The 24,499-nt window shown below is 37.7% G+C and overlaps 1 protein-coding gene across 3 annotated transcripts in view; it reads left to right on the top strand.

Annotated features, from left to right (window-relative positions):
* KCNT2 (potassium sodium-activated channel subfamily T member 2) overlaps positions 1 to 24,499 on the top strand; it is a gene marked incomplete at both ends in the record, with an annotated part of 353,426 nt that overhangs the window by 277,831 nt on the left and 51,096 nt on the right. For all 3 annotated transcript variants that reach the window (XM_079727058.1, XM_079727057.1, XM_079727056.1), the window contains 2 exons: positions 22 to 156; positions 12,484 to 12,595. In XM_079727058.1, the coding sequence (XP_079583184.1) occupies positions 22 to 156; positions 12,484 to 12,595 (247 nt within the window). The remainder of the gene's footprint in view (positions 1 to 21; positions 157 to 12,483; positions 12,596 to 24,499) is intronic.

The following is a 24,499-nucleotide window of genomic DNA, read 5'->3' as shown; positions in this document are numbered from 1 at the left end:
CTCTGTTGGTTTTTATCAAAGTCTAGATGATTTACTCAGGTGTGGAGTGACTTTCGCTGCCAACATGGTGGTTGTGGACAAAGAAAGCACCATGAGTGCAGAGGAAGACTACATGGCAGATGCCAAAACGATTGTAAACGTGCAGACCCTTTTCAGGTAAATGTCTGGATAACCCAGCCCTTAAACATCTGTGAAATATATGACTCTGTGACTCTGTGTATAAAGAATGAACATGAGACATTTATACTGCAGTTATGTTTATTCATTTCATCATAAAACAAATACTTACTTAGGACCTAATGTATGGCTGGTGCTGTGTGAAGTTTAATTTTTAACACCAGGTCAGCAGTTCTTTTAAAAATAAAAAGAATAATGCATTTGTTTTTTCATATAGTTTAAGAAATTCTAAAAAACTGTGTGCAGTAACATTCATGATTTTTGCCAAACCATGCATGTTTAATTTTGGTTTTATGCCCAGCAGTAGCCAAAGGTATGCATTTACATACTGAGTAACCAGGAAGAAAAGATTGCAAGGTTAATATACCCATGTTAGGAGCCAAGTCACAATGTTATCCTCACTTCCTCACGAAAGACAATTCCTGTCTTTCAATAATTAAACCCATGCGGATAGGAATTCCCATTAGGGTCATCTTTGCATAAGAATGAGCAATACTGACAAGAGAAAAGTTCATGTTGTGAGCAGAGTCAAAACTGCCAATAAATCAAGACATCGGTGTCACTTGGAATGATTCTTGCTAAAATCATCTTAAAATTTAAATAACTAAAAGATCATTATTTCAGTTTTATGAATTTTTCAGAAGTCTAAAGGAAATATCTGAGCTACCAAATGACGAAAGTAAATAAAGCAATCTGAACTCTTATCTTTATCTCCCCTCACTTCATACCTTTGTATTGTAGCAAATCATATATTGAGGATAATTATCTGTTTATAGTGTGAGGTCAGAATTCAGGAGAGAGGGCCAAGATGTGTGTCTCACTTAAGTTGACTATTTATTATATGATTTTAGGCAAATTACTTTCCTTCTCTAACCCTTGATGTCTTAATCACAAAGTTGTTGGAGATTTTAAAACATATAATGCCTTAGTACCTGTCGGGTCGTTTTCAATTTCTCAATAAATGTTAGCTACTATAATTATTAGCCATAGACTTATCACTTACGTGGGGCAGAGTGGAAAAGCTACAGACCTTGGAACAATATAGCAACAAACTTCATCTGACATGATCTCTATCCCAGAGGTTCCCGCAGAAGATTACTGTGACTTTGAGTATGTTTCTTAACCTCATTGAAATTCAGTTTCCCTCATCTCTAAAATGCATGTGGAGAATAATTAACCCTTCTTACAGTGTCAGTGTGAGGACAGGAAATCAGGTATGTAAAGAATCTGTCACAGCAATGGGAAAAATCTACCCTAACTTGCATTAGAACCTCCTCCTGTTCCAGAAGGAGTAATACACCCTCTAAAGTTACTGTAATGGGCAGTTCATTTAGAATATAGCTAACTAGTCATTGAGCTATGTAAATAGTACATTTAAAGGTAGCATAGCACATGTTGAAAATATGACATATATATAAGCATTCATTTTTCTCTAGAAAATGAGAAAGGGAACCACAGGGTAGAAAATGAATTCAGATGGATGAGATTTATAGCCAATGAATAAAGTAAAATCATACTTTTTGATTCCATGCTTGGAAAAATCTAATTATAGTTTTAACAGGAGAGGATCCTGGTCTTTTTGATTAAACATGCCATTTTAATTTTCAGCTTATTCTGAGTTTATTTCTCTTATGGTAACAGTTCTATTGCTTTGACATATTCTCTGAATGAATTATTTTTATTTCAAGAGAATAATAAACCCCAATCTTGCTGAGAGGTGCAAAGGCTCTAATTAATCTTTTTCAATAAACTAGCTGACCAGAATAACTAAGGGTAGCCACACACGTGGTTTCTGATGGTGGGAAGGCTGCCTTCCCTGAGTACCTGGTGGAGGAGGCATCACATACTGAAAGAATGACTGTATGAGTGAATGAATGATTTTGGATCTTTTCACTATTAAGGTTACCTATCTTCAGCAGAACATTTTAGAAATTATGCAATTTTTATGGCTCATAAAAACAACTACACTGAATAGTTTCAAGCAGAAATTGGAAAAGACCTATGAAATATGAGCTTCCCTGGTGGCGCAGTGGTTGAGTCCGCCTGCCGATGCAGGGGACACGGGTTCATGCCCCGGTCTGGGAAGATCCCACATGCCGTGGAGCGGCTGGGTCCGTGAGCCATGGCCGTGGAGCCTGCGCGTCCAGAGCCTGTGCTCCGCAACGGGAGAGGCCACAAGAGTGAGAGGCCCGTGTACTGCAAAAAAAAAAAAAAAAAAAAAAAGAACTATGAAATAGCCAAATTTTGATCTCTCTTTTCCTGTGCCCGTAAAGGCATTATCATTTTTCTAAGTACATAACAATATTTTTCAGGAAAAAATAAATTATGATAGACCCACAGACATAGAAAACAAACTTATGGTTACCAAAGGGGAAAAGGAGGGGAGGGATAAACTATGAGATTGGGATTAACATATACACATGACTATATATAAAATGGATAACCAACAAGGACTTACTGTATAGCACAGGGAACTCTACTCAATATTTTGTAATAACCTATAAGGGAAAAGAGTCTGAAAAAGAATATATATATATAGATATAGATATAGATAGATAGATAGATAGATAGATATGTGTAACTGAATCACTGTGCTGTACACCTGAAACTAACACAACATTGTGAATCAACTATACTCCAATTTTAAAAAATACGGTAATATTTAAAATAAACTTTAAAAAATCTATGAAACTTTTTTATGGAGTAATTCATCAGCTGTTAATCTAGGCATACTAAACTAGGCTAGTCTTACATAATAAAAGAGTCAGATACAAGTGGGTCCCTATGGTATATGGAATACCATTTATGTAGATAAATGACCCAAATCGTACAGACTTGGTAGTTTCATTTTATCGGTGCAGTCAGTCAGATATCACCCTTGAGGTCACTCTGCCACATTCCTTGAAGGTTTCATTTCTTCATTCACTGTGACTCTTACCAACCCTGCTTCTACTATAATTCTTGATGTTTTCAAAAATCCTACCCAGATGGTCCTTTCGATGTCTCACCTTAGCCACGTATTCTCATGGTCATTAGAGTACCAAAAATCCCCCCCCCCCATATTCTGAATTTCATTCAACTCCCTGAGCACTACTACTTATTTTCTACCTCATTGCTTCCCATATCCCCCACTCCGAACAGTCCTTTTCTGCTGGAATCTAATGTCCACTGATTCTACTGTTCTTAGTCACCTGAGGGCTATCTTCCCTCTTTACCCAGATTAAACTCCAAGATCAGTCATGACAAACAGTCCTGTGCTGAAACCCTAAACAGCCAATTACTGATTATCTACTATGGGCTAACACAGATCTCAACTCTGTTTCCCTTTTCTGTCTTCCTCCTACTCCCAGTTTTCTGTCCTTTCAGATTTTCTACCCACAAGCTTGCATGAAATTTCCTAGAGGCAGATGACAGCACTCCAGAGAGAGGATCCAGTTACTCTTATTAGTAAGCATCAGGCACCCAGAAGTCCAGTCACAGTGGGTGGATAGCAGACTATTTATTTAGGATAAAAGCCTAGGGCCCCATCTCCAAGGGAACTAGATTCTTACACATCGAGTATGCAAGAGTAAATAGTGTTAAACATGTTTAAAGAACACAATTTAGGTAATACAAACAAATTTTAACACGTCGTGAAGTGGACAGTCTCCATTCCCAAGGGTCCAGAGAACTCCAAACTGGGGTGAGAGGCAGGAAGTTTTTATAGCTTAAAGAATAAGAAACAAGGAAGAGAAAAAAGAGAAAATGAATAAGGAACAAGGATATAAGTACAGAGCCCAGAGTTGGCTTGGCATTTGGGGGTTGGCTGACTGACTATAATCTATTTCTGGTCAAGTGGGACATTTACAGGAACAGGAACGTTTAGGTTTTGATTTGCTGACATGGCAGCCAGGGAAGGAGCCACTCCATCTTGGGCCTAGAAATTATTTCAACAATAGTATGTCTAAAAGATCTCAGCCAGTCCTTGCATCTTTATGACCATCATTCATTTCCTCAAACGAGAGCCAGTTTCTTACTGGTTAACTGGTAAGGCTGAGGTGTTGATAGAAGTATTTCTAACAGAAGCCATGTCAATTCTGGGATGTGTACTCTGATTACAAAAACTAACTGTGCCACCCTGGGTGGTGAAATAGAATGCTTAGCTGCACCTGGAGTTTCTCTTAAACCAAACCTTGAACCTATCACACTGTTTGTGCTGAAGCATTTTAACGTAAAGTGAGAACTATCTTAAGAGTCATGAAGCTGGTATTGATGGAGCTTAGGATTTAAATCAGAAGAGTCCCAAAGTCTAACATCAAGTTCATTTTAATCTGGGCAGCCTGAATATGCCCACACTATGGCATCATCCTGCCCAGCAAGGTTGTTGAAAGGACTAAGTGAGATGATTTCTGAAAAGCACTCAGCAGCACCAGGCACATAATAGGCAGATAATAATTGGCAGTGTCCTCAAGTTGAAGTTTCTAAAATATCGTGGTCATGAAAATGTGTAAGCAGACATCATGGTTACTGTATTAGTTAGAAAATTAGGGCAAGAATTTAGATGCAATATTTTCTTTGGCTTATTTATTTCTAGGAGACAATCAAATCTTGTGATCTCCATAGTATCTGGATGGTACTAGGCAAATAAAGAGTACTGTATACTGTTACTTTGTTACATATTTTCAACATGTGCTATGCTACCTTTAAATGTACTATTTACATAGCTCAATGACTAGTTAGCTATATTCTAAATGAACTGCCCATTACAGTAACTTTAGAGGGTGTATTACTCCTTCTGGAACAGGAGGAGGTTCTAACGCAAGTTAGGGTAGATTTTTCCAATTGCTGTGACAGATTCTTTACATACCTGATTTCCTGTCCTCACACTGACACTGTAAGAAGGGTTAATTATTCTCCACATGCATTTTAGAGATGAGGGAAACTGAATTTCAATGAGATTAAGAAGATGGTACTAGGAAAATAAAGAGTACTGTATACTGTTACTTTATATGGGGTGATGCTACATTTTATTCTAGCATTTCTGACTGTTTAGCTGTTTGGGCCATGCCATTTTAACTTGATTATTTTGACATTCTGTTTGGATGTGGGGTTTTTTTGACTTTTACATTTTTTCTTCTAAAACTGTGAAGGAATATGTTAGAAAAGTCTTCAATCTGTGCTTATATTAGAGCCCAGGAGACAAGAATGAGATGGAATTCAAGTATGAACTGAAAGTAAGAGTTCTCTAGTTCACAACCTACTGATGTAACTGGCATGACCAGTCTGGAATAAGGTTACATTTGTTATTCAGAAGCTCAGAGTGATCGCTTGAGCCCCTACCTGCCCAGCTTACTAGGACTCACAGCTTTACTCAACAGGGCTCTCTTCTCCCCGGATTGTCCAAGGACCTTCAAAGTTAGTCCCAAAAGACCAAAGGCAAACGGGAGAAGCTCCTTAATTCACTGGCAGTGTTTATGTGCGTGGGAGGTGGAAAGGGAAGGAGGAGTTAGGGGAGCCTTGGGGGCATGGGGAGAATTCCTTTCCGTCTGCAATGGCATCTGTGACATAGTTTTGTGATTGAAAGCTGGACAACACAGTTTAATGTGTCTTCATCCACATTGTGTGGCAATTACCTATTTGCTGGTTTGGCCCCAGAGAACCTAGCCAGGAAGTGATTCATGTTTAACATCCAAAGCCTAGAGCATGGTGTCCAGAGTTTTAACACTCATTTAGTGAGCACTCTGAAGTGTGTGCTAGGATGGCTGGACTAAGAGGAACCTCCAGCCATGCTTTGTGCCAGCATGAGCTGTCTTTCCAGAAGGACCTAAGTGGGTCCTTACCCAGATGTGTTCTTTCTCACAAGGTGAGTTTTCCTTTATGGGTTCTTAGTAGCCCCATAAAGCAGCAAACTTCCTCTGGGATGACCTCTAGCCCAGAGGTTCCAGGCCCACTGAGGAAGGGAATGGCTCCACTACTGTGCTCAGAAGAGACTGAATCCTTCGCAGCTGGCCCACCACCTCCCCCAGAGAGCATTTCAGAACACAGAAGACATTAGCAGATAAGGTCTTTGTCAAGTTAGGTCCTGTTAAACTTTCTCTCCTACCTGTCTAAGCACCTTTCCTTACATTTCTAAGAGAAACACTCAAGTGAATCTTCCTTGCACAGAGATCCCCTGTCTGATTTCCAAATTAAAAGAAAAGCAGGTCTTCACTTTCAAATTTAAGTTTCTCTTGCTAAAGTTTTACCTAACAAGGCGCTCGATACATTTGGAAAATATTGAAAGTTTCCGCATTTTTATGAACGAGTATTAGTATCTAAATTAAATTTAAATAGGCACATCAAAATGTGCCTTGAATGAAAAGCAACCACTTCAAATGCCCAAGACATTTTGGGGTAGGAAGTTTTGCTCTACTATCCAAGGAAAGTATTAAGTCATTTAAGGACTTAGCTAGAGGATTATAAATTTGACCAACTACTGAAAGAAAATAGAAAGATATATGTGATCTAGTCCAGTGGGTGAAGGAATGCTTCTCCCTGAGGAACTGGTCTTTTACTAAAAAGATAAAGGCAGTAAGTGGACTTAAAAGATGAACAGAGCATTCCACATGGGGGCAGCAAATACCAAGGCTCTAGGTACTAAACATTCAAGGACTTGGAGCAGAGCCAGAGGAAGGTATGCCAGAGGCTGAGATGGAAACCAGAAGCCAGACTATACAGGGCTTTGAAGAACACTTTAGTAAGTTGCCCTTTATTTTAAGAATAACAGGAAATCATTGAAAGATAGGAAAGTTTAAAATATTATTTTAGCTACAGTGTGAAGAATGGTTTGGGGAAAAGTGAGAGTGGGTGAAAACCGACCAGTTAGAGACTTTTGAATTACAAGGACTATAAGAGCATAAATGTCAAGTTAAAAATAAAAATAAAAAAGGAATATCGTCTGTAGCTTGGCAAAACAGTCATAGTCTTACTGAGAAATAACACACATAGGCACTTGGGAAATGATGTAATTCAAAACATTGATACCGAATACCTATCAATGCAAGAGTGATTTTTTATACAGTGCAAAATTTTTAATATTTTGTTTGGTTTACATGGATTAAAATTTTAAATGCAGGAGATATCTGATATTTATTATACTGTCATTTATTACTACTACCCCAGACTCAGATCTAAAGTGTTTTAAAAATATTTGTGAAAAAATATGTTCATGTTAGTTTTAGTTCCAATATTCGATCATAGTCTAAAACTGGGGTCTCATGTATCTAAGTGTGTTTCTATACCTTTCATAATAATATACACCCTTTGTTATTCAGAAACATCATTCCCAGCCACCACAGATCAAAATTTATAGTGTAACACAATAGCTCACTAAGTAATATTTTTATTAAAATATTATAAACAATTTTCAGATTTGTATGTTCTGATGTTTGTTTGTTTTGCTTTAATATATACAGGCAGCTAGTCTCAGAGTTCTCCCAGTCTCTGAAATGAAGTATATGGTATGGTTTTCATCTTTGTGTTGGTTAACATACCTGGGCATGTCAAAATGATTTATGAAATGAATTAATTCAAGCAGGTGACAATTCTATAGATATTTTACACAATTATACTTACATCACCGAGTAAATTGGCCCATCAAAATGTGTCTTGAATAAAAAACAGCCATTTTAACTGCCAAAGACATTTTGGGATAGCAAGTTTTGCTCCAATGTACAAGGAAAGTATTAAACAAGTCATTTAAAATGTAAACTAGAGAATTAACCACAGAAGTAATTGTAGAACAATTTAAAGTAGAACAAACTACATTATTTTCAATTACTATATTGCTTTATGATGATCCTAGTACCTAGGGAAAAGAGACTTATGAGGTCATTTATTTCTAAAATGTTATATATTCAAAATGTATTTAGGTCATATTAAGGCTCAGAAATAGATGTACAGTATTAGTATTTTAAAGATATATAATTAAATCTATTAGACAACCAAATTTGCAAATATGAAGTATTATAATTGAATACAAGTAATATTTTATAGATATGAAGGGCACTACAATAAAATATTTCATTATTTAAGTATTATTTAGTTCTAGATTTTCACTAGGTGGCAGACTTAGTGCAGTTTCTCAGTTTAAACTAACATAAATGGTGTAGGTTCAATTATATAGAACGGAAATGGCACATCACATAAATTTTGTTTTCCTATCTAATTTCAACTCTAGAAGTCACTTAAATACAATGACTAGATCACTCAATCATTTTATTACTGACTCTTACCATAACCTCAAATACATCTGGCTACATATATATATATATATATATATATATATATATATATATATATATATATCTGTTCGATGTAATGTGTTAGAAAAGGATTATAAACAAAAGAATTCAAGTGGTCACAAATTTGTCTAAAGTTAGAAAAATAATATATGTGAAAGATAAAAGCCATATTTCTCAAAGAAAATAAACATTTCCAAAAGTTGAGATACATTTTTCATTTGTTTACTCTTTGTTTCCTCAGAAATTCCTTCTCTGGCCATATATCTCAGTGCCTTCCAAGATATTCCTCACAAGCTATCCATTCACTAGCATCTTATAGCTATTTAATTTGTGAACCACAGATTTCAGTCATCCACTTTTATCATCCTTAGGAAAATATGTACATCCTTAAAATTTATGAATTTTTTGCAGTTTCCTCTATTAGATCATAAGAGTCTAATCTAAAGGTGGGAATTTCACGTTCCACTTCTTTTTTATCTCCTGGAGACCAGAGCTCTCCAACAGCAAACACTTGATATTTATTTGCTAAATTAGATACTAAATATTTTCCTCAGTAAATTGAAACAACAATAATGAAGTTATGATCTAACAGCTCCTATTTCCAGTTAGATACAGAAGTAGAGATTACAAAAGGTTAAAATAGAGTTGACTTGTGATATCTGAAACTCCAACATGTTGCTAGATATTGTTAATAACTTACTATTTTATTTGGGTCATTTGAGTTTCCTTTCCTACCTACCTATTTATTAAAATAGGGAGGGGGGCAGGTTCGTGTTCTAGACCCTGAATGTTTTTGTGTGACCCAGGCTCTGCTACCTACTAGAATGTTACCTTGAACGTTTTATTTGTTTTTTCTGGGCTTCAGTTTCTTCGACTGTAAACTAATAATTGTAAGTAAATCATAGAGTAGTTTTTGGAGTTTGAAGAAATAGTAAGTGACTCTCTCGATTTCCTAAACAAGTTGGAAACTATCGAGACCCAAAGAAGTCAGGCAGTTGGGGATCCCATGCTAGGCAGAACTGTGTAGCATTGGTGCCTGGCAGTAGTGGAGAACCCTGATCAGGAGCCCTGCTAGACAACCACTGGGACTGCCCTGCAGGGCTGGGCTCACTTCATGGCCTGGCTCAGACCAGCACACACCCAGAGATACTGAAAAGGCAGAGTCAGGAGTGAGCCATATGTCCCCAACTCCTCCCAGGGAACAGGGGGTGCAGATGGAAACCCCAAACAATGAGGTCCTTAACCTGATGTTCTAAAGATTACATTAATCAATACATGGAAAGCTCTAAGAATAATGCTCTGTAAATTTTAGATATTATAGGGTTTTGGACCTTTCTTTAACCTTCCAAAAGATTTAAAAAAAAAAAGTGAAAAGACAAAGAGAAAAACCTCAGGTCAGTTAATTTTCCTTTTTAGAAGCTCAGGTCATGAATATGTCATTTATTCTCTAAATGAGACTACATGTTTTATCTTCATTCATCCATGTTGCTACTCTTATTTATTCATTTTAGTTTCTGTTGTGACAGCTGATCGACACACCATATCCTGGTAAATATCTTTAGAGACATTGTTCTTTTAAGATATTTCTTGAGTGAATACTTTTGAAACTTCCAGATGGTATGAGATTTGTCATTACTTAGGCTTACCAGATGGAGTTGCACCAGCCCAAAAGTCAATTGATGTTTTTTTCTATCAGGCCACTCTTCTAATTTTTCAAAAGTTTCTGAGAAAATGAACTTTTAATCAAATGTGCTACCATTGGGGACTTTTGAGCAAGAATAGAGCTTCTAAAAGAAAGTCCTGAGGAATACAGATTATATGGTGTTTCTCCATAAACTAATCTAGTTAAATCACACACCTTCTTCATCAAGATTTAATCCACTAAACCAAAAATACACAAATCAGAACTGCGAGATGTGTTTATTGTAACAAAGAATTATCAATTAGAGGAATATAATGTGTACTACTAGGACACTAGGAGTGAAACTTTGCCTTTCTGGCTGCTGTGCTTTAGTAGGAGGGCTGAGGTGTGGATGAAACCAACCAGAGTTTAGTGCAAAATGAAAAGTAATAAGCAGTATTACAAATAAACCAAATACCAGGAACCACTGTGGATTCTGACTTTAAGCAATGGTACAGCTTCATCTCAATGAGATTTGATAAGAACTTTAAATAATTTTTGAGATTCCAAATATAGAGGTGGAGGAGGAAAGTAAGGAGGGAGGAAACTACATTTCAAGCAGAAATAGCAACAGGAGAAAAAAGAAAAAAGTTAAGAAAATAGTAAACCGCAACAACAAAGGAAGAGGACCTGTTATGTATCAGACACTGTGCTAAGTCTTTCACAAACTGTATCTCTAAGTTTCATACCACCTCTCCTGTACAGAATCTGAGGTTTAGCGTTTCCTTAATCAACTCAAGGTAACAGAACTATTGTAAGCCATGATGAACTGCACAAATAAAATTATACTTTTAACATTAAAAGTCAACAAAAGAAATTATGTTCTGATTGTTCTTTTGCTGATATTATTTCAATCCAACTTATTACAAGTCACCTGTTGTACTTAAAGTACAATAATATTAGCTCTCAAAATGGAGATGAGGCCATGTGACTATATTTGTTCCTCCGAAGAGTGGATCTCATGAAAAACCTGATGATACCGTAGTTTTCAAAGTCATTGATTAGGTAAGTCTCGATACCGGTCCAGCAATGTAACCAAGAGGGCACATATAGTTTTCACAGATAACTCTGAAATATAGCATTTTAAAGCATTTTTTAGGTCTTAACTGATAGGGTGACTAAGTCCCCTGGAAATTGACCTGAGGCCCCTCAGGGAAGGCCCAGCAAGCCTGCATGCAGGCCCTCACTCCCTGGGAAGAGGGAGAGGGTCTAGCTAACCATCCATCAGCTTTAGGGAGTTAGAGCCGAGGAAAGGGGTAATCGTATCCGTCATTCTGGAGTTCAGAGTCAGGGCTCCCAGCTTCCTCTCTAAGACACCAAGCCAAGCGCTCAGGAAGATGGAGTAACAGTGCCCTCACTCCTGGACCCCACAGATAATGCGAGATCAGCTAGAGACGCTGATTTGTTTCTGAGCCACAAGCCAGATGTTTCTGGCTGGCATATTTCAGTCAGTTCTAGTGCCTGAGTTCAAGGCATGGGTTCAGCTACCGGTAGGAATTTGAAGTGGCCATAACTGGGTTTGAAGACATATTGTATGGAGAGCAAAGGTGATTATCACATGATGTGGCTGCCACAGAGAATCTCAAAATATTTGAGCCAGGACGGCTACCAGTGATCACAGACATCAGCTAGAGATCAGATCATCAAGCACAGCGACAATAAGAAGGTGTTTGCTGTGGTTTTATTTTGCCCGGTTTTTCTGGGGGGGAGAAATCATGCGTGTGCATGGGTGCGTGTGCACTTGCACACGTGTGTGTTTTGAGGAAGAGGAGGTAAATGGCAAGAACACTAATGCAAAACTCTGGGCAAGTGGGAAGTCTCAGGATCCTTCTAGAACAACGCCATTAATTGAACCGTGGCCTCAATTCATTACAATGAGTTGTTATTTCAGTTAAAATAGTTGCTCTTCTCAGAAGTTCATTGTAGCAGGATTTGGCATTTCAAATCACATACTGTGAGGACAGGGAACCATAGAAGATCAAAGAACTCAATTATGAACAATAAGCTCATCATAGGAAATTTTTGCCTATCTGGATATTCATCTTACACATTTCTATTTCAATATTATCCATGAGGTAATTTCTTCAATCAGCTTTATGAATTTGTGGCAAGAAAATGCCTAATAAAAGCCAAATTACTGAATTTATTTTTCTTATGGTGCTAAAATGTTGGTTAAAGTATTCTTTGGGAAAGAGGGTTTCATTTTTCTTGCATTGCACAGAACAGTTGATGTGGCATGGCCTGCTCTTATAGTTGCGTGTAGTTTTATGCCTACAGCTAAGTATTACTCACTCATAAATATGTTGTTATAAAAAATACCATATTGGATTGTTAGCATAATGCAAATGTTTCTTTGAAATGCAGGTTGTTTTCCAGTCTCAGTATTATCACAGAGCTCACCCACCCAGCCAACATGAGATTCATGCAATTCAGAGCCAAAGACTGTTACTCCCTTGCTCTTTCAAAGCTGGAAAAGGTAAGAATTCACATCATGAAGTAAGTTGCATTTAACCTTTTGGGTTGAAAGACTAACTGTAAAATTTGTACATGTAGAAAGAAATAGTAAAAATAAAAATGCTGTTTTGAATGCCTATATGGGAGCTAGAATCTTAATTTATAATTTTTTTAAAGTATGGATTTATGGATTTGAACCATTTATATCACAAGTGAACATGATGGAGGTATCTCATTCCATCATCATTAATTATAAATTGAAAGCATGATATATGAAAGAATTAAACTCAACAGGAATATATATATTCACTTATAATGTCCATTATTGATAATATCACGAGTGCTATGTCAAGACATCTATATTTATATAGGAATTTGCAGTTTTCATAAATCCTTAAAGTCCTAGAAAACTTGTAGGCTTTGTTGTAAGTCAGTTCCCAAAGGAGATAATATAAGACACAAGCTCACAATCTGAGACAAAGCCAAGTTTATTGCTTACATAAGGGAGGCTGTCACCTCAAGAGAGCTTTTTGGTTTTTGGGTTTTTTTTTTTGATTTATAAATATTTATTAAAATTGAAAGTTGCTTGCTCTTCTATCCCATGAGCATCCATCCACCTGCCTGTCACATGTTAAGATGCATAACTGTTGTCATAAATGCCCTTCGAATCTTCAGGATAACAGAACATCTGCCTTTGCTTAAAACTCCTTGTTCCTTGCCTTCCTAGCCAACACCTCTCTTCACAACTTTATCTAAAATGTCTCCAAAATTTGTACCCCAAGTGAGCCATCCATGAATAAAAACATATACCTGGGACCCAAAAAAAGTTGGCGTGGACATGTCAAAGACTCAAGTCCACCTAAGAAATAAGAGTGGTTTTATAAGAGCCAAAGATGAATTTCCTCCCCACAAATCTAAACAAATGCCTGCAATCAGATAGAGCTAATTAAGACCCAAGAGAGTATGTCAATGTCTTGGAGTAAGGAAAGGAAGGTCAAAGTTTATCAAGAATTGGGAATTGTATTTAATGAGGCTCTTTTCAAGTGGGGACTTATTAGGATTGGGAAGAGATGAGAATAATGCTAGGGGAGACTGTGGCGTTATTGCAAAGTCAAGTTATGGGGACAGAAAGGTGTGGTTTTCGTCCTCAATATCCAGGCTGAGTGTGGGGATAAATGGATTTTGCATCCCAGGTGTACTTGATACTAGTGTACTGGGAGAATTCGATGTAAGAGAAAAAATTAAGATCCAATCTTATACGTGTGAAAATGTGTTAAATCTATGCCATCTTTATTGTTTGTAATAATATTTATAAAATAGAGATAAGGATGGCTTACCTTTTTGTTGTTGTTGTTAGTTTTTTTCTTTCACTTCATTTTATTTTGATTGCCTGTTACGTCGGGCACTGTCCTGATTCCTGGGTGATGTACTGTTGAGTGAGGCCACTTCTGTACTCTTGTCTGTTGATTTCCATCTTCAACGCTGGTCACATACATTGTGTGGGTAGAGCCTTGCCACTGCCCCTTTATAGGCATAGTTACATTGTTCTTAGGCACTGCTTCCAGATGAGAAACAGAGTTTAAGACAGATTAAATAACTGTTGTGCCCAAGACACAGTGAGGCCAAATACACTGAAAGGTCAGAGTATGGAGCAGAGAAAGGTTTATTGAAGGGCCAAGCAAGGAGAACGGGGCAACAAGTGCTCTAAAGACCTGAACTCTCTGATGGTTTTTGGGGAAGACATTTTATAGGCAGAATTTGGGGAGGGGGCTGCAGGGTGTGTTACCCTCCTCTGATTGGTTGGAGGTGGTATTCCAGGAATCTCAATCATCAACCTTCTCGTTCCAACCAGTCTGGGTCCATGAGCTTATGCTCTGCCTGAAGTTACCATCCTCCACCAGGGTGGGAGCCTTAGTTCCCACAGAACTCAGAGATATGTATGTAAATGTTTTGTACATCCCCCAAGGAGCAACCACGACCAGGCCCCATTGCTGTATTTTTCTTTTCTTTTCTTTCCTTGCCTTTTTTCTTTTCTTTTCCTTTCTTCATTGAAGTATACTTGATATACACTACAGTGATTCACAATTTTTAAAGGTTATACAAACCAGTGAATATAACAAAAAAGGAAGCAGACTCACAGATATAGAGAACAAGCTAGTGGTTGCCAGTGGGGAGAGGGAAGGAGGGAGGGGCTATATAGGGGTAGGGGATTAAGAGAAACTATAGATATAAAATAAGCTATAAGGATATATTGGATAACAGGGGGAATATAGCCAGTATTTTATAATAGCTATAAATTGAGCACAATTGCTTCTTTCTACATTCCCTCACTCCCCTAATTAGTAAGTGAATCTGCCCTTTGGAACCCAGGGGAGGTCAAGGAGACTGAAAACAAAAAGGCAGCATCCTGCTCAGTTTCATTGAGTGAGTGCAGTAAGAGAAACTTAAAGCCATTCATGTTTAAAAAGCATCCCTTATGTTAAACTGCTTTAACAGCACGGAAAGGGTGGGAATCACAGCTGAATGGCTCAGCATCCAAAGACAAACCCACGGATGGGAATCCAGTGGAACCCATGCTGGCCTGGTGCGGTACAGTCTCCTCCATGATAAGTGAGGGAGGCTCACCCCATGATGAAGAAGACAGGCTCTACTACTTTGTAGGATTGGAACCTGGATAAATCTATGACACATTAGTAGCCTTGGGATTTGTCTCTGGAAAATAGTGGTAATAGCCAAATGATAGGGTCATTGCAAAGATCACAGCACACAATCTAGTCACAATATTTAGCCCAGTTTTGACATATAATCACTACTCAAATAAATAGCCCTAAACTCATAATTATAAATTACTATTGTCGACATCATCACTAATAAATATTCTATTGTGTGTATTCAGTTTTATTCCAGGTCAGTTGATGTAGTAAGGTCATAATTGTGGAAGATATTTTCATATTGGTAAATGTGTGTGTCTATATTATTGTGTATCTACTGCGTGAGAGAAAAAGAACAAAATGAAATTTTGATCTCTTTTGGGGAATTAATTAAAAACAAAATCTTCATCCAACCTAGAAGTCCTCTTCAGAAACGTAGAAAAGTTTTGTTTGAATAAGCATTAAACCAGACTGTGATATGCATCTCAGCAATCCACTAAAGACATTGCAAAGACAGAAAGACATCTTATCCCTTTATATAGCCAGGCAGATACAGTCATTTACATACATGTTAACTGTCTTGATCCAAAGGAAAAATAAAATGTCTTCTAACTTTGCAGCAAGCAAAAATTTACAACTTGGAGCCAGGCACCTAGGCTAAGCTCCCAAAGAGAGAGACAGGATACATTACATTCACATTTCAAAAAGATAGTTCCAAGCCCCACCCCACCCCCCCACCCCCGCCGAGAAAGGCATTCCTGGGATACAAAGCTAGCTAGAGGTTTTTCAGGCTTTGTTTCCATCTCAAAGAGACATGGAAAGGATTTACAATTCCAAGTTATTTTTAAGGAAACTCTCTAGGAAAAAGAAGTGGGAGAGAGGAGTTTTCTTTCTTTTTTGGCATCAGGGAAATTCTTTTTTTTTTTTTTAGATTTATATTTACCCTTGCATCTTCTAGATATTTTCCAAGAAGAATACAAAAAATCAATACATTACCTAATTATTAGGAACAGAGGAGTTAGGGGAAGTGGAATTGAAACCAATGGTTTGAATGCTATAAAACCATGGAAAATCCTTTTTAAATTCACTTATTATCATTTTTATCCATTGAAATAGGATTGTCACATAGAAATGGTTTTAGACTGTTATGCTATTGTGGGTTGAATTATGTCCCTCCCCCCACCAAAAAGATGTGTTGGTGTCCTAACCTCCACTACCTCAGAAGGTGACATTATTTGAAGATAAGGTTTTTACAGAGATAAGCAAGTTAAAGAAGGCCATTGGGGTAGACCCTAATCCAAAATGACTGGCATCCTTATAAAAAGGGTAAAGTTGGACACAGAGACAGACACATTTAAAAGGAAGACAGCCATCCACAAGCCAAGGAGAGAGGCCTGAAAGAGACCCTTCACTTACAGTCCTCAGAAGGAACCAAAAACTGCCAAGACCTTGATTTCAGACTTTGAGCATCCAGAACTGAGAGGCAATAAATTTCTGTTGTTTAAGCCACTCAGTTTATGATACTTCCTTATGGCAGCCCTGGCAATCTCACATACGTGCCATCAGTGATAATGGTAACTGTTCATTTCTAACCAGTGCTTCTTATCACTTATATATATACAGCTAGTTTACTGTTTAAAGTAATTATCTTCCTATGTTTGTATTCTAAGCACAGGGAGGTATTTTTAGTATTAGGAAACTGATTTTTGTTTCCAATATTCAAATACATTCCCAATAATATTTTCTAGTGTTACTGTTGGCTGAGGAAGTGGTGGATTTTTATTCTTCTGAACACAATTATGAATATCATTTTATTCTACCTATAAGATGCACCTGCACCTTCACAGATGGGGCCTTCACCTTTAGAAACACAATCAAGATTTTGAATTTAAAACAGACACCAGCTTGGCTGCTTAAGACACTTTTTTTTGTCTTGAAGTCGTTGTCATTCAAATTTAAGAAGTGATAGGATTTGCAAGAATAAGTATGGAAGGTTAGCCTTCATTCAGCCTGGTTGCTGATGTTTTCTTGGTAGACCTTGCATTCTAGTAGATATGTGGTTGCCATTGGTAATAGAAGGAATACTCTTAAAGGTTTCTCTGGAAGTGACAACTCACTGAAGAATATCCACAATAATAACCTCCTAATAGACCAGACCATCATGCTTTATTTTGTATTTTTTTCATCTGATCATTCTTTCATTGTTGCTGAGTTGTTTTATTTTCTACTACATTATCTTTCTTGTCTTGGATATTGACATTACCTTACTGCTACTGTTTACTCAAAAGTAGAGTCATCCCTTGGTATCCACAGGGGATTGGTTTCAGGACCCCTCCCTTCTCACCCGCCCCCCCAGCAGGGACAAAAATCTGAGAATGCTCAAGTCCCTTATATAAAGTGGTGGTGTAGTATCTGCGTATCACTTACACACATCCTCCTGTGTACTCTCAATCATCTCTAGATTACTTATAATACCTAATACAATGTAAGTTCTATGTAAATAGTTGCCAGTAGGTGGCAAATTCAAGTTTTGTTTTTAGGAACTTTCTGGAATTTTTTTCCCCAGTATTTTCAGTCTGTGGTTGGTGGAATTGGCAGGTGTGGAACCTGCAGATACAGAGGACCAACTGTACTTCCCATGTTCAGTCATTGGTCATTGGGTCATTGACACTCCTCCTAAAAATCTGATGTAGTGTGCATTAGAAACAGTATGAGAGCTAAGCAGGGATGGGAAATGTGACGGGTAACAAGGAACCCAAAGAGAGGAAAACAACAATAGAAAAAAAAGAGAAAATTTTTTCTCATCTCCCTCTAAAGACTTATTTCATTTCTCTTATTTTGATGCATTTCATAAAAATGAATTTTATTCATGCTTATGGTACAATTTGCTTCAAGACTGCTTTTTAAAAATTGCTTTTGAGCCTTCTCCTGTGATGATCATAATTACACTTTAGCAATCATATGGTAATTACCCATTGATGTAAGAAGCAAGGTAATGAAAAAGTGAGATGAATAATACGGTATAATAAAAAATAATAATTGGTCTCTGTCCATAGTTCCTGACACAGCACTTCAAAAACTCTTGGAATTTCCTAAGTGATAGCAGTGTCTTCTGTTATTCATACCTTTCCACCATGCCTGATTTTATGTTAACAAGGCAACTCATGGAGTGGCCCCTAGACAGCTTCAGGATGAAGGCTAGTTGCCAGAAAAGCAATGACATGATTAGAATATTGAAACTTTCAGTACTTCCTCACCTCCCTGCTTCCAGGGAGGGGAAAGGGGCTGGAGACTGGGTTTAATCATGTGGTTAATGGGTTAATTAATCATGCCTACATCATGAAACTTTGATAAAACTCTGAAGAATGAGGCTTGAGAGCTTCCTGATTGGTGAGCATATTGATGTACCAGGAGGGTGGTGCCCTCAGACTCCATGGAGACAGAAGCTCCTGTGCTCAGGACCCTCCCAGACTTGCCCTGTGTGACTTTTCATCTGTTGTTCATTTGCATTCTTTACATTAAGATGATAATCATTAAGTATAGCACTTTCACACGTTCTGTGAGAATTCTGGAAAATTATTGAAACTGAGGTTGTTATGGGAAGCCCCAGATTTGTAGCTGGAAGGAGAAGAAGTGCTGTTGGTTTGGAGACACCAAGGACTTGGAGATGGTGGTTGAAATGAGAGCAGTCTTGGGGGACTGAGCCCCATAACCTGTGGGGTCTGAGCCAACTCTGAGTAGTGAGCGTCAGAATTGAATTGTAGGACACTCTGTTGGTGTGAGAGAATGAGTGTCAGAATATAAACAGTCATGTCTATAAATCATATATTGCTATGTAGTCAATGGTGGAGCAAAATAATACACACTGGAGATATATTCTGGGAGAAATAGGCAAGAATATCATTTACTTTTTTTTTTTTTGCGGTACGTGGGCCTCACTGTTGTGGCTTCTCCCGTTGCGGAGCACAGGCTCCGGACGTGCAGGCTCAGCGGCCATGGCTCACGGGTCCAGCTGCTCTGCGGAACGTGGGATCATCCCGGACCAGGGCACGAACCCGCGTCCCCTGCATCAGCAGGCGGACTCTCAACCATCGCTCCACCAGGGAAGCCCTCATTTACTTTTTAACATATGCACCGTCTTAAAGCCAGAAGGCAAAATTTTACATATTCTCAATTTAAATTCAAGCCACTAAATACTCTCTGAGCACCTAGTATGAGCCATATGCCTTCCTCAATGCTAGAAGTTATGAATTTGAATAAAATACATAGAAATTGTAATTTGACGGGAGACAGATATATCAGAACAAACAAAAGCACATTGCCATATTCTGTTTTTTTCTGTCCAAACAACTTGGACTACTTTTTATTCATAATCTAAGTGCTATAATGGCTGAGGGAGAGTTTGATGCTATCTTCCAGATTCATTAGGAAAATTTCTTATCCAATTTTTAAGAAAATATTTACCTTCCCCCATATTGGTCCAGGAAGAATTTGAGAAAGCTAATTAGTTTCTATTGCTTTTAAATGTAGTAAAGCACTGCCTGATCTACTCTAGAGGAGTGATGATATGTAATTTATATGGATAACTATTTTAATGTACAAATGTATCTATTAAGAATGTGCATAGCGAAGTCCAGTGGTTAGGACTCGGTTCTTTCACTGCTGGGGCCTGGGTTCAATACCTGGTCCAGGAAGTAAGATCCTGCAAGTTGCGCAGCGCAGCCAAAAAAGAAAAAAAAAAAAACAGTGTGCATAGTATTATGATTTCACACAATAGTTTCAAAGTTGTCACAGGCTGAATGTTTATGCCTCCCCCACCAAAATTCACATGTTTAATCCTTCAACATCCTTTCTTTCTTTATTTCTGAACCCACATGTCTTTCAGAAGCTTCCACTCAATTCTCAGGATCATCAGGGCCTTCACGGGAGAACAGGGTGCAGGAAGCCATTTGTGTGTATTGTTTGTAAAGCACATATTTCTAACTTATAAGGGGAGTGGTTGAAGTCCAGTTTTGCCCATCACTCCTAGTGTATGGCTATTGTCTCAGTATAATTACTAGGAGCTCCTGTCAAGATGTCCTGATTTGGATGATTAACTATGCAATATAAAGAGAGGAGAAATGAAAGAAAGAGAAAGAGAGATTGATTTAAAGCCACCGATGGCCCAGGGTCCTCTCTCTCCTCAGTTCCCAAACACACACTTCAGTGAGAGGCTCTGACAGGAAACCTGCTCTGGAAGAGGCAACACATCTCAGAGCTGCTGTGCAGAGCCCCCGTGATGGGGTTCCTTCTGTAGAGAGGAATCTCTTTCTGGGGAAGGCTCTGTAAACAGGATACATAAAACCCTAGCAACTCTTTGAAGGCTTTGGTATTTTAATATAAGGATTTTCTGTATTTGCATTCAAAAGGCCACTCCCTGGGCAAGATGTTTTGTGAGAGGAAAGGCAGAGTTAATTTGCCCAGGACCTGAGAATTTGGAAATAGGATTTGAGGGTTGTTGGTGAACTAGGGTAGGGACAGGGAGAAAGAGGGAGGAAAAGAGGGGGAAAAAAGAAGACGTTATGTCAAACAGTGTAAAGAAAGTCAAGTAGGATGAATGGTGAGAAAAGCCAATCGCTGAGAAAACACGGATAGAAACCATTAATTTATGCCAATAAAATTCTTGACTTTTTTTTACCTTCCACACCGTTCTGCTAAGTCCAACAGTTTTATCATCTATTCCATATGGTACTGGATGGACACAGTTTAAAGAAAACACAATTTCTGCCAGAAACAAATTTCTTCTTCCAACAAAAGCATATGTTCATGATAACAAACCAAATGAAAGAAATAGGTAAGACCAAGGGTATTAAAGTGTCTGGGATCTTTTAATACTGATTTGGATTTCTCAGATTTCTTTTGGGTATTTTTAGATAAGTTGTTGTTAGGAAAACACAAAATCATCATTGAAACTTCAATTGAATCTAGAATTCTACTAAGGAAGCAAATATGATATGAAAAAAAGATATTATATATTTATACTAGAAGCAATCATAGAAATATTTACTATTGTATTTTATAAAACACAATAGCCAAAAGAAATACTAAAGTCAGAGAAATTTATATAACACAAACATTGCAGTTTTTCCATCTTCAAACCTAAAGAACCAAAGTGAGAAGAAGGGGTATTGAGTAAACCTCAAAGTTCCTCCCTCTTAATAGAAATGTTTTAAACTTTATGCAACAAATTTTCACTAGATGTAGGCAACTACTATAAGTGGAAAGGATTTATTCATTTGTTCAATAAAATTTCATTGACTGTGTGCCAGACATTGTGTTAGGCATTGTCCTGGGACTCACTGAGCTACCTCAGACCAACAGTTAACTAATAAAAAAATAAACAAGGAATTATAGATTTCAGAAGAGCTCTGAAAATCATAACAGGGTTATATTCAAACATAACTGGGGAATACCTACTTTAAATAAGGTGATAAAGTAAGGTCTCTTTGAGGAGGTGATATTTGAGCTATAATAATAACACCAGACCAGCCCAGTCAAAACTTGGAAGTATCAGTACAGGAAGAAAGCAAGCAATATCAAGTCCACAAGGTGATGCATCATTTGATGTGTTTGAAGAATTACTAGTAATAGAAGACAGTAAGTGCTTACTATACATAATACTTTTAGATGTTTTATCTTGTTTAGTTATTAGAATGACAATGCAATGTCATCACCAATATGAACCCCATTTTGCAGGTGATGAAACAGAGGAAGAAGGAGCTTAAGTAACTTGTAAAAGATCGTCCAATCAGAAGTGGCAATACTTGACTGGTCACCTTGTGTGTCTGTAAAATCCAAGCTCCAAACCACTGTGTGTTATACTGTCTGTTGGATCCATATTTTTAGCAGCTGGACTTTTCTACTAACCTTGAAACTCAAGTCCAAATTAACTTATAGTCTTCTCTTCTTTCACATTTCCTTTTTTTACAGAAGGGCACACTTATCCACCCAGTTATCCAGAAAGTGGGGTATCACCCTCATCTTCTCTCTACTACCCAATTCAGTCAAAAATCCCCTCAAATTTAATGTCTGATGTCTAAATATATTTGAAGAAGATCTGTAAACCTTCATTTCTCACTAGAATTGCCACCTTAACACCCTCGTTTAACCTGCTTGGTCTCCCCGTGCCACCTCCCCATTTCCAGTCCATTTTCCATATTGTCATCAGAAGGACCATTCTAGAAATGTGGTCATATCACTCCTCCTCTTAAGAAATATGTAAGTTTTTTCTCATTACACTTAAGATATAATTCGAAATTGTTAACATGATTTCAAAATGGGTTCATTGTATGTCCTGTTTTTCCTGGAACTGTCCCAATTTTCACCCTTGTTTTTCAGTGTAATTCTTGATAACATCCTTTTGCCTCTCAAATGTCCTGGAACTTTAACATCTAATTTCTGGCTCCTGTTCCAGTCTCACTTCTGACCTCTTCATCCAGCCCGTACACTCACACTCAGTGCTGTATTCTAACAGAATTGCTTATAGTTCCTCAAGTCTTTTAAGCTTTATTCCTATCCAGCTTCTAGCATATGCTGAACCTTTTGTTTATAACTTTCTGCTTAACACCTACCCTTCCCAAATTTACTGGCTAATTTCTACTCATATTTGCGTCTCCACTTAGACATCACTTCTAATTCAGTCTCTCGACTTTTCCACCAGAAGACTACAGAAGGTGCCCTTCCTACGTGCTACACAAGCATCTACCCCTGTTTTGTTGCATATTCTCACCCCGGTGTTTTCCCTATTTGTTATTGTTATCACTCGCAGTTTGTGAGTTCTTGTAGGCAAGGAAAGTATCCATATTTGTTTACTAGTGCCTGGTCCATATTCAATGCATAATAATTCTATATTAACAGAATTTATGAGTTCTATACAGGAATTCTGTATGCCTAGCACTAAGGATAATGCCCTATGTAGACTTGTCAACATGTATTTGTTATTTGTTAACTGACTAATTTAGTAAATAAATGAATGAGTTAGTGTTTGATTGGAACCTTTAATAATGAATGATTTATAAAATGATACTTATTAATAAGATTCAGATGTGTGGAAAAAGGAAGAGAGTACCTTTCCTTCAGTGTAAGCCCTGAAGGTAAAAGAATATTTCTGTATTTGGAAAATACAGTGTATGAACTGGAAAATGTAACTGAACCAAAAACTTTTTTAAATTAAATGTGCTACGTAATGTAATTTAACTGAAGCATCTATGTAAATGTAGGTATATAATAAAAGAGAACATTTGAGGGCTTCCCTGGTGGCGCAGTGGTTGAGAGTCCGCCTGCCGATGCAGGGGACACGGGTTCGTGCCCCGGTCTGGGAGGATCCCACATGCCGCGGAGCGGCTGGGTGCGTGCGCCATGGCCGCTGAGCCTGGGCGTCTGGAGCCTGTGCTCCACAACGGGAGAGGCCACAGCAGTGAGAAGCCCGCGTACCGCAAAAAAAAAAAAAAAAAAAAAAAAGAGAGAACATTTGAAATATTGGTTAAACCTTTATTAAAATTAGAGAACAACCCACTGGATTTAGGAAATGTATCTTCTCCATCAGTAAATCATTGAGCAGGGATAATGTGAGTGAAAGAAACCACTATACGCTAAAGATGACCCTGCCTCTGATCCACTGAGCTTACCATAGACTCAAGTTTTTGTGAGGAAATTCTTAGGACAAGCTCTTTCCATGAAGATATGTTACTTTTTCACATAAATCTTGCCTTTGAGTTCTCCAGGCATGTATTCCGCAAGAAAGTCTGAATCTTAGAGTAAACTGATTTTAGATTTATGAACAAAAATTTACATTATTGCAATTGTTTGTATATGAATTGGCAGCATCGTGTTGGATGACTGGCTGTTACAAAAGACTAGAGGTTGGCAAATTAATAGTCGGTTTAAGCCCCAGCAAGTACTGTAGCAGTAGGATGCAGAGAGGGAATAATTCTAAGATAATTCTAAGGATAAATGCTGGAGTTTGGAAATTTAATGGATGGACTGGGGAGAGGGATGCGGAGATGGTGGTCAGAGATTCTCTGATTGACTAGTCAGTACCTTTGATTAACTAGTTAGGCAATTATTCAGCATGATGAGAAATTCATTTTAGTAAAGCATGATGAGATTAAGTTTACAGAAAGATATTCATGATCAAAGTTCACATGATATTGTATAGACATGATTTGTAGTGAACTATAGTAGCAATAATTTCTGTACATGATCAAGGGTTTATTGCAGCATTTCTTTTCCTGTTC

Source organism: Hyperoodon ampullatus (genome assembly GCF_949752795.1).
Source record: "Hyperoodon ampullatus genome assembly, chromosome: 2".
In the NCBI taxonomy this organism is placed as follows: Eukaryota; Metazoa; Chordata; class Mammalia; order Artiodactyla; family Ziphiidae; genus Hyperoodon; species Hyperoodon ampullatus.
This window is presented reverse-complemented; position numbering and strand designations above follow the sequence as displayed.